This window comes from Salpingoeca rosetta, assembly GCF_000188695.1.
Source record: "Salpingoeca rosetta unplaced genomic scaffold supercont1.23, whole genome shotgun sequence".
Classification (NCBI taxonomy): Eukaryota; class Choanoflagellata; order Craspedida; family Salpingoecidae; genus Salpingoeca; species Salpingoeca rosetta.
Window position 1 is genome coordinate 122,036 of NW_004754911.1, and position 10,601 is coordinate 132,636.

Consider the following 10,601-nt stretch of genomic DNA (forward strand, 5'->3'; position numbering starts at 1 on the left):
GTGGTGTGTGTGTGTGTGTGTGTGTGTGTGTGTAGTGGTGGTGTGTGTGTGTGTGTGTGTGTGTGTGTGTGTGTGTGTGTGGGTATGTGTGTGTGTGTGTGGACGTGTGTGTGTGGACGTGTGTGTGTGCGGTTACATGCAGGCGTAACTGCGTCCCTTTGACTGCAACTCAAGGAGCGCCTTGGTTTTGCACCACACGTGTTACTGTTGTGCAGACCACGCAGCGTCGGCATCAGCTACATTGAGCCAGTGTCGCACAACACAAGCATCAGCACCAGCAACGGCAATGTCACCAGCAACCGCCTGCTGAATGTATCGCACCAGAGTCTGCCCCGCTTCTCCGTGGCGGCCTACCACGCTCGCGTCGATCGTTCATCCATCGCCCGCCAAACTGACAACAACGTCTGTCAGCCCCTGTGTGTGTGTGTGTGTGTGTGTGTGTGTGTGTGTGTGTGTGTGTGTGTGTGTGTGTGTGTGTGTCTTGGTATGTTCAAGTCCTTGCCTTTTCATGCAAGCTGAGTATTCCCCGTCCCCAAGTGCACGTTGCTCCGCCAGTAATATTACTACTCACCATCTCCCGTTCAACAACACGCCACGTGGTCACCGCAAGCAGGGCGCGACGGGCGACGCGGCGGCCGCACCTGCGGTCGGTGCTCTGCGCCATCGCATTGTCCCCACGCGCACATCCCCAACACCGGCAGCAGCAACAGCATCTGTCACATCAACGGCTCCCCGCAGGTACGCACACACACACACATTGCATTCTTGCACAAACGCCATCATCATCATCATCATCATCATCATCATCATCATCATCATCATCATCATCATCATCATCATCATCATCATCATCATCATCATCATCATCATCATCATCATCATCATTATCACCACCATCATCGTCATCATTGTCTTCTTCATCATCATTATCATTGCCATCAGTTTGGAGGCACCACCGCCGTCTCCGTCTCACCTTTGTTCCCCTTTGCTTGTATCTCACCGCCACTTCTGTGTGCGTGTGCGTGTGTGTGTGCAGCATTTCCTCCCTGCTGACGTCGACGACCAACACGACGTCCCCAACTGCGCTCGCTCTCCGCCGCCGTCGTCGCCGCCGCCAACTCCGCCTCGCCCGCCCAGGCACCATCACAGCACAGGTGCTGCACACGCACATCGCTTGCATATTGCTTGTTTGTTGTTGTGTCGCTCACACTTGCGCTTGTGTGTTTGCGTGTATGTTTGCTTGCAGCGGCCTGTTTCGGTTGCACCGCCAATCCACGGATTTGCTGCAGTGAGTACAGGCAGCTGCGCATCACTGTACGACCTCCTTCCTTGCCCTCTCCCTTTCATGCACACTCACTCACTCACTCACTCACTCACTCACTCACTCACTCACTCACTCACTCACTCACTCACTCACTCACTCACTCACTCACTCACTCACTCACTCACTCACTCACTCACTCACTCACTCACTCACACACACACTCACTCACTCACTCACTCACTCACTCACTCACTCACTCACTCACTCACCAACTTGCTTGCTCATGCCAGGAGCCGGATGCTGGCCAGCAGGCCAAGCGCGCCAAGACCACCGTTCCGCCACCACCGTCGGCATCGTCGTCGTCATCATCGTCGTTTGCGCCGCCGCCCCAGGGTGAGCAGCAGAAGAAAGGCGGTGCGAGCGGGCCGTTTGCTGCTTCCAAGGGCGCAGCACACGCTCTCCTGTCTGCGCAAACACCGGCCCGCAAACCGCCGACGGAGGGATCTGCCGCGGCCAAGTCGGCCCCATCGTTTGCGTTTGGCGCCAAGGCATCCAAGCCCCTGCCCACCACATCATCCCCAGCCACTACTGCTGCTGGTGGTAGCGGCGGTGTACAGATGCAGTCCACCCCGATGGTGCGCAAACCAGCGCCGGGCATGTTTGGTGCCGCCGTAAGCAAGTCTGACACGACATCCAAACCCTCTGCATCTGCTGCTGCGCCCGTGTCGAAAGCAGAGACGCCGTCGCCTGCACAGAAGAAGCCCGTCTTTTCCCTCTCGCCAAGCCCTGCAGCAAAGTCACCCGCGACCACCGCTGCGACCAAGCCAGCTGCCGCCGCTGGTAGAGCAAAGGCCACGATGTTTGGTGCCGCAAGCAAGGCGCCAGCATCTTCCACCACAGCATCGCCATCCTCGTCATCAGCATCCCCATTTGCTGCTGCCGCTGCGAAGTCCAAAGCTGACCAGGGCAAGAGTACGCCCGATGCCGGCGCCGCCAAGACGACAGAGAAGGCGGCGGCCGCCAAACCGACGTTCAAGTTTGGGCAGACAAAGCCCGCAGCCGCGCCGGCAAGCAAGGCGCCCGCGGCTGGCAAGGGAACACCAACAACAACAAGTGCTGCTGCAACGTCGCCGTTTGCTGCACTCGCCAAGGTGACCGTCGAAAACGACACGAGGGTTGTTGCTCATGGTGTTGCTCATGGTGTTGCTAGTGGTTTTGGTCATGGGTGTAGTGATGACAGTCGGTGACTGAAGTTCGTTGCAGGTGGTGCTGCTTGTGAGAACCAACGCCACCCCCACCTCCCCACCTCCACATTGCTTTGCGCGCGTTAACTTGTTCGATCCACCTTGACTGACTCCTCTTTGTTTTTGACTTGCATGCACGCAACATGACGCGGTGTTCATCATTGACACGGCTCATGTGCACTTTTAGACGTCACCCAAGCCAGCGGCCACACCAACCTCGCCAACGACTGCCAAGTGCGTTTGTTATTCCGTGTGAGGGTGTGTATAAGTAGGGTGTGAGGGTGTGTGTAAGTAGGATGTGCCTGTGCCTGTGTTCGTTGCATCGCTCATGTCACCAAAGACACAGGTTGCTCAATCTCAATGCCCTGAAACCCAATCACAAACCATACACGCACGCACACAAACAAACAGGTCCTCCATGTTTGTGACCAAGAGGAAGGAATCGCCAACACCCTCGCAAACGGCAGCCACACCACCACCACCACCACCACCACCACCAGCGAAGCCCACGACTGCTGTGCCCACAAAGCCGCAAGCTGTGACTGCTGTAACAAAGACGCCTGCAGCATTCACGTTTGCGGCTCCAAAGCAGCTCGCAGCGGCTGCTCCTGCCTCAACAACGGTGCGTGCGCAACCGGCATCGCGCCGTCATCCATCATACACATGCCTGTGTGCATGCAGAATTGTGTCTTTGTTTTGTGCATTTCCTTCCCGTGTTTCTCCCTTGACTCACTCACACACACACTCTCTCTCTCTCTCACACACACACACTCACTCACTCACTCACACACACACTCACACACACACACACACACTCACACACACACACACTCACACACACACACACAACACCATTGGCTTTGCAGGCGGCCAAGCAACGGTTCACTTTCCCTGCCCCCACCCCTGCGCAGCCCGCTGCAGCGACTTCTGCTGCCAAAGCAACAGCAGTCACCACCACAACATCAACAACATCAACGACAGCAACGGGAGCAACCACGGCAGCTAAGCCGGCGTTTTCGCTGTCTGCGCCAAAAGTGGTGAGCCCCACAGCTGGCACTTCAAGCGCCCCCAAGTTCTCCTTCAAGCCCGCCATGCCCGCAGCGTCGCCCAGCGGCAGCGGCAGCAGCGCTCCATCGAAGCCCACGTTCTCCTTTGGCAAGACACCCACGGCCGCAACTGGCACAACGGCAACAGCCGCAACTGCCACAACAGCGCCTGGCGATGGCAAGACCAGCGACGAGGCCGCCCCAACAGGCAAAGGCACAACAGGGTCACCCACATCCAAGCCAGGTGCTTTTGGGCAGGCAGGCAAGCCCTTCAAGTTTGGGCAAGCAAGCGCTGGTGCAGGCGGGTTTTCCTTTGGCAAGAAAGCAGCAACGGCCTCCACAGCTGCTGCCACAAGCACCGAAAAGGCAAGCAGCGGGGACGACAAGGCAGGAGGTGCAGCAGCACCCGCACCCAAACCGTTTACCTTTGGCGCCAAAAAACCCGCCGCAGCAGCAGCAGCAACAACAACAACAACAACCCCAGCATCATCAGCAGCAGGAGGAACAAAGCCTTCTTTCCAGTTTGGAGGCAAACAACAGCAGGCGAAGGAGCAAGAAGCACCGACGCCCACAGTCAAGACCAGCGAACCCCAGGAACTAAAGAAGGATGCACAGCCTGAGCAGAAGCAAGATGCCGAACAGCAGCAGCAGCAGCCGTCACAGCCGTCACAGCCGTCTAGTGGCGCAGGATTTGGGGCGCCAAAGCCAGCCACGTCGACGCCGCCCAAGTTTGATGCGAGCAAGCCGTTCTCTGCTGTCGCTGCTTTTGGGTCGTCCTCAGGCAAACCATTCTCCTTCACCGCGGCAGCGCCAAAGCCGCCAGCAACAACTTCCGGCACACCCGAAGCAACACAGGCCCCAGCCGCCGCAGCGGGCAAGTTTGTGTTTGGCAAGGCTGCTGCTGGTGGCGGCGGCGGCACGGGTGGCGGGTTCAAGTTTGGCGCAAACAAGCCGGCGTCATCGGATCAATCGTCCACGCCCGCGTCGTCAGGAATGGCAGTGGCGGCCCCGAAGCCGTTCCAATTTGGCGCCGCAGCCACCAGCAGCAGTGGTGGTGATGGCAGCAAACCTGGTTTTCAGTTTGGCATGGCCGCGTCTTCGTCATCGTCATCGCAACAGCAGCAGCAACAACAACAACAACAAGGCGATGGTGCTGCACAGGTCAGCAAGCCTGCATTCTCCGCAACGCCCAGCTTCTCCTTCGGAAAGCAGCAGCCAGCAAGCGGCGCGAGCAAGCCCGGGTTCTCGTTTGGAGGGAGTCAGGGTGGACAGCAATCAGGCTTTGGCGGCTTCAAGGCTGGCCAAGCACCCCAGTTTGGAGGCAACGGGTCTTCGTTCTCACCAGCGGCACCAGCATCGTCCTCGTCCTCGTCCTCCATGGGCCCCGCAGGCAGCGGTGGCGGATTCCAGTTTGGCGCAACCCGCCCAAGCGCTGCACCTATGCAGTTTGGCGGCCAGCAGCAGCAGCAGCAGTCCATGATGATGACCGATAGTGAGCCGGGTGCCAAGAAGCCATTCTCATTCAGCGCCAGCGGTGGTGGTGCTGCGGGCGGCATGCAGCCGCCCCAGTTTGGTGCCATGCAAGGCCAGTTTACAGCAGGTGGTAGTGGTGGCGGTGCGATGCCAAAGCGCAACCTGTCGGCCAACCCGTTTGCGAGCATGAACGTTGGCAGCGGTGGTGGTGGTATGGGTGGTGGTATGGGTGGTGGTGTTGGCGGTGGTCAGCAGGCGCCCGGAGCCGTGGGGTCAGCAGGGTCTCGTCGCCGCGTTGCACGTGCACGCAGGCGCCGCCACAACCCGTAGTATGTGTGTGTGTGTGTGTGTGTGCGTGTGTGTGTATGTTTGTGTCTGTGTCTGTCTGTCTGCCTGTGTCTGCATGTGTGCGCGCATTTGTGAAGCTCCTCCTCTGCGTGCATGTTTGTTTGGTTGCGCTGACAACTAGTTGTGAAATGAATGGTTCCGATTTAAAGAAGAAGAAGCAAGATTGAGAAGCAAGATTGAGCAAGCCCTCAGTAATGTAACAACTCGTTCATTCACAACACACACACACACACACAGACGCACTTTGCATCATCAGCGACTTGCAAACGCCTCGCTCAGCACACGTCGCAGCGGGGCGGACAGTGGTGGAGGCTCGTGCTGCTGTCAGCGCAGATGCAGCGGCCAAGTTGCATGCAGTCAACACGTGTGAGATCAGTGCGGACAACAGAGACTTGAGAAGAGATGCTCGTGACGAGGCTGAGGTCAAGTGTGTCGAGGGTGGTGTTGGTCAGGTGCAGACTGCCGCCAATGCGGGTTTGGTTGGCAAAGCGCAGCTGCTTGAGCGGGTTGTGGGAGAGGTCGAGGTCGGTGGCAATGCTGCGAAGGTTGGTGAGGGATACGGCGGTGAGGGCGTTGTAGGCCAGGTTGAGGGACCCTCGTGCAGCAGTCATCTGACCAAAGTCGACGACCGAGAGCATGTTGTTGTTGAGAGCCATGTTGTAGCCGACGGTGAGGTTGGCGAGGGAGATGGTGCGCAGGTTGTTGTTGGACACGTCCAGCGCCCAGCCAACACGCGTGATGCCAGCAAAGTCGAGGTGTGCGAGGGCGTTGTGATCGACGCAGAGGGAGAAATCAACGAACGTGAGGCGATGAAAGTTGATGGCGGTGAAGCGGTTGTGGGACAGATCGAGCGTGTTGCTGATGCCCGTGATGGTGCCAAAGTTGACGTCGGTGAGTCGGTTCTTGGAGAGCAGCACGCCGCTGTCGATGCGGGTGAGGGACGACAGGTCCAAGGATGTGAGGAAGTTGTTTTGCAGGTTGAGGCTGCCCACCCTGGAGACGGGGCTCAGGTCCAGTCTCGTCAAGAGGTTGTCGGCCAAATTCAGCTCCCCAAAGATGGTGGTTGCGTCTGAAAACAGGACTGAGGTGAGCTGGTTGCTCCTGGCGAAGAAAGACGCCCTAAACACGGTGACTTGACTCAAGTTGAGCGAAGTGAGGGCGTTGTCCCCCAGGTACACTGAGCCACCAATGTGCGTCAGGCCCGCAAAGTGGATGTGGGTGATGACGTTGTCGTAGACTGCAAAGTCGCCCTGGATGTGTTGGATGCCTTGCAGGTCCACAGCACTGAGCACGTTGCTCTGCGCGTACAGGGAGCCATCCAGGTGTGTGAGCGCACCAAAGCGCAATGCTGTGATGGCGTTTTGGTAGAGGAGAATGTTGCCGGCGATGCTGGTGAGGCGGGCAAAGTCGACATGGGTGAGCAAGTTGTCGTGGAGAAGCAAGTTGCCGCCAATACGGAGAAGCGCGCCAAACTGAACGTGCGTGATGTCGTTGAATGGCAGCACGATGCTGCCGCCAATCATGGTGAGCGAGGAGAAATCAATCGAGCTAAGCTTGCCGCTGCTGATCTTGACAGTCCCGCCAATGTAGCGCAGGGACTCGAAGTCGACAGACTCCAACACTCCTGCGCGCCACCACTCGCCAGGAACAACAATGTCCCCGCCAATGGACGAGACATTGCCAAAACGCAGGGTGGTGGTGCTGTCTGCCACATGCACGGATCCGGTGACGTTGGCCACGTTGTTGAAGAACTCATTGCAGCAGCAGTGCTCCACGATGCCAACCGCAACAAAGCCTGCGGCGCGTACGGCTGCGCGGGACGATGTGCTGTTGCAATCGAGCACGTCTATGTCCGGGCGCGGCTCTAGCTGAGGCGTGAATGTTGTGATTGTTGTTGCTGGTGCTGTACCAGTGGTGTCCACTGAAATGGATGTTGCACTGGTGGCAGTGGTAATGGTGGATGTCGTTGGGGCGGAGTGAGTTGTGGGTGTGCTTGATGCAGATGCTGTGCTAGCCTCACCCGCAGAGGCCTCGTTGTTCCCGGCGGTGGAAGCCCCGTTGTTGTTGTTGTTGTTGTTGATGGCGAGCGGCAGGGTGATGGCACCTGCAACAATGCAAGCGACGGCGAAAACGACGAGAATGGTCTTTGTCCAGTTTGGCGAAGGTGCGGCTTTGTGCTGTTGCTGGTGGTGGTGGTGTTGTTCATGTTGCTGGTGGTGATGTTGTTCATGTTGGAGGCAAGTGTCGCGCTGCGCGACCGTGTGGAATTTGGTCGTTTCTGTCGGCGGACTTGTTCCATCTGGTGGTGGGTATGCTTCGCTCTGTTGGACTTGAGGTGGCCGGGAGGCGTCGACGTCGTTGCTGGTGTGACTGTGTGTGAGAACGAAGTAGACGTTGTCGGTGGTCGTGTTGGCGAGAGATGGGGTCGGTTGGGAGCTGGCGTGCCCCACGATGAGGTATTCTTCCGCATCAACAACGCTCTCTGTTCCTCCGAATTGTGCCTCGCCACTGTCGTCCTCATTCGCGCCGCCTTCCAGCACGAGTACTTTCATCGTGTTTGGTCGTTGTGCGCAGTTGTTGCTGCTGTGCGTGTGTGTGTGTGCGTATGTGTGTGTGCGTATGTGTGTGTGTGTGTGTTGTTGTTGTTGTTGTTGTTGTTGTTGTTGTTGTTGTTGTTGTTGTTGTTGTTGTTGTTGTTGTTGTTGTTGTTGTTGTTGTTGTTGTTGTTGTTGTTGTTGTTGTTGTTGTTGTTGTTGTTGTTGTTGTTGTTGTTGTTGTTGTTGTTGTTGTGGGGATGTTGTTGTTGTTGTTGTTGTTGTGGGGATGTTGTTGTTGTTGTTGTTGTTGTGGGGATGTTGTTGAAATGTGTTGTTGTTGTTGAAATGACGACAGGAGCAGGATGTGGGGATGTTGGAACGTTTGACGCGTTGAGGATGACCGTGTGAGACGACCACGTTTTGTGAGCACCAAAAGAGCACACACACACACAGCCCGTTGTCGTACCGGGAAGCTGAAGGGACGTTCACGGTGAGAGAGGATCAAAGGAAAAGTCACCACACACACACACACACACACACGAGACACCTACGATGATGTCATCTGCCCTCTCGCCCACATACCCGCTTTGATTTGTGCTGACTCAGCAATTTGCCCCTTTGTGGGCTTGCCCAAGCCCTCCACATTTATCGCGCTATCGCGGCCACAAGCAAACAGCGAAGTCTTTTTTGTTTGGGTTTGCTGGTTGCTGGCTTTGTGCTTGTGTTTGTGTTTGCGGCGTGCACTTTCCCAAGCTACCCCGCTTGTTTGTGTTCCTTCCTTGTCTCTGCGCTGGCTGGCTGGCGTTTGTTTGTATTTGTATTTGTGCCTGTGCTGGTGCTTGTGTGCTTCTCGTGTGCTGGTGCTTGTGTGCTTGTGTGCTGGTTGTTTGCAACCCTTCTTTCCTTTTTCCCTCTCTGCGAACACACCACTGAGCGTGCCTTCCTCACTGAACGCTACTGGTTCTGCTGGTCTCCGCTTCAACCTTGCGCCCGCTGACACGCACGCAGTCCACTGTGCACTGCCGTTGCCTCGCCCTACTCGTTCGTGGACCCTGCCCATGACTGGTGGCATGTCAAATCCTGTGCCACAGTATGCGACTACAATGGCACCAACCATCTCCACTCACTCGGGCACAAGCGGCCCACAACCACAGCAGCAGCAACCGCCACCGCCGCAAGAACACGCGCAGCAGAAGCAGCAGTACTACCAGCAGTACCACCAGCAGTATGAACAGCATCAGCAGCAGCCTGTGAGGCGGCAGCCGCCGCCTGCCATGGACGTGCTGTACAATGTGCACGATGCGTTCTCGCGAGCAAGTCAAGTGGACCGCCTCAACTTCCTGTCCATGCTGGTCCACCAGTGCCGGCCGTTGGAGGCCCGGTTCCTTCAGCTGGCCCTGATGGACCCCATCAGCCAGTCCGCAGCCGCGCTCAAGGAGGCGGAGGAGCTGGCCAACGACGAGGCGCGCATCACCGCCCTGGTGCGCAACCGCGGCCTCCTCTCTGCCCTGCACACCGTGGCAGATCTCCTCCCGCTGCTCCGCCCAGACAACGTGGCTGCCGCCCGCGCCATCACGCACGTGCTGATGCAATGCACATGGCACACGTCGCCGCGCGCCGACCAGTCGTCCAGGGACCTGTGCAGCGTGTGCCAGGCGGCCTTTGCCATGGCGCGGACCCACCCGGCAATCGAAGACACAGACCGCACGCGTCTGAACCAAATGTCGTGGGAACTCCTTAACGGAGAGCAGCCGCAACGCTCGCGGCACCACAGCATGGGCACCACGAACAGCGGCAGCGGCACTGGAGGTGGTGGTGGTGGTGGTGAAGAGCTACGCAAGGCATCGACATCAGCATCTTCGTCGCTGGCCAATGGCCCCGCTGACCAGCATCAGTCGCACAATGAGGAGCAGGAGGACGACGAGGGCGGTGTGGCGAAGGAGGGCGAAGAGACACTGGACGACGAGGGCGAGCAAGACGGCAAGCAGAAGAAAAAGAAGAAGACGAAGAAGAAGCGAGGATCCACATCCTCCACCAGCAGCAGGAACTCCCAGTCAGCGGCAGCAACGGACGCCGTGGCCCCTGGCAGTGATGCAGATGCGATGGAGGCTGAGATTGATCACCGCGAGATACTCTCAGCGCACATTGTGGGCATTGAGAAGGACGCACGCAAGAAGGCATACTGTTTCGTGTTGGAGGTGCAGTGGAAAGGTGGGCAGGCCACACTGTGCCGCCGCACACACGACGATTTCTTCAACTTCCACGTTGCACTCATGGACAAATTCCCCGAAGAATCAAAGAAGCAGAACAGGATCATCCCACTCCTCCCAGGTGCGTGTTTGGTGTTTGCTTTTGTGTGTGTGTGTGTGTGTGTGTGTGTGTGTGCGTGCGTGCGTGTCGTTGCGTGTGTGTGTGTGTGTGTGTGTGTGTGTGTGTGTGTGTCGTGTGTGTGTTGCTCTGCTCTGTCCCAGTGTGTCCCATAATTACCTTACCCCACATGGGAGCACCCCTTATCGAGACCTTATAATGACTCTCTGTCCATCCGTCGAACATGTTGACGGGCCACCAGGTGAGTTGAATAGATATGTCGACCATTGTATCCGATGGTTCGAGCCACTGTAACGCTGGCTACCTCTGAAGTATCTCGCGCCGGCTTGGCTCATCAAGTCTTCCCGCTATTTTGGTACGC

General features: G+C 57.4%; 3 protein-coding genes across 3 annotated transcripts in view; 2 read left to right on the plus strand and 1 right to left on the minus strand.

The window, feature by feature from the left end:
- Positions 1-5,357, plus strand: part of PTSG_08295 (uncharacterized protein) — a gene marked incomplete at its 3' end in the record, with an annotated part of 6,079 nt that extends 722 nt beyond the window's left edge. Inside the window, exons 3-9 of the mRNA XM_004990490.1 lie at positions 216-370; positions 614-738; positions 1,247-1,288; positions 1,555-2,415; positions 2,696-2,742; positions 2,920-3,130; positions 3,375-5,357. Of these exons, the coding sequence (XP_004990547.1) occupies positions 216-370; positions 614-738; positions 1,247-1,288; positions 1,555-2,415; positions 2,696-2,742; positions 2,920-3,130; positions 3,375-5,357 (3,424 nt within the window). The remainder of the gene's footprint in view (positions 1-215; positions 371-613; positions 739-1,246; positions 1,289-1,554; positions 2,416-2,695; positions 2,743-2,919; positions 3,131-3,374) is intronic.
- Positions 5,358-5,650: 293 nt separating this feature from the next.
- PTSG_08296 (uncharacterized protein) lies at positions 5,651-7,927 on the minus strand (the record flags this gene model as incomplete). The annotated part of the gene is made up of 2 exons (XM_004990491.1): positions 5,651-7,243; positions 7,826-7,927. 2 exons carry the CDS (start codon positions 7,925-7,927, stop codon positions 5,651-5,653), a joined length of 1,695 nt encoding a protein of 564 aa, XP_004990548.1.
- Positions 7,928-8,970: 1,043 nt separating this feature from the next.
- PTSG_08297 (uncharacterized protein) overlaps positions 8,971-10,601 on the plus strand; it is a gene marked incomplete at both ends in the record, with an annotated part of 5,517 nt that continues 3,886 nt past the window's right edge. The window contains one exon of the mRNA XM_004990492.1: positions 8,971-10,243. Coding sequence (XP_004990549.1) covers positions 8,971-10,243 — 1,273 coding nt within the window. The remainder of the gene's footprint in view (positions 10,244-10,601) is intronic.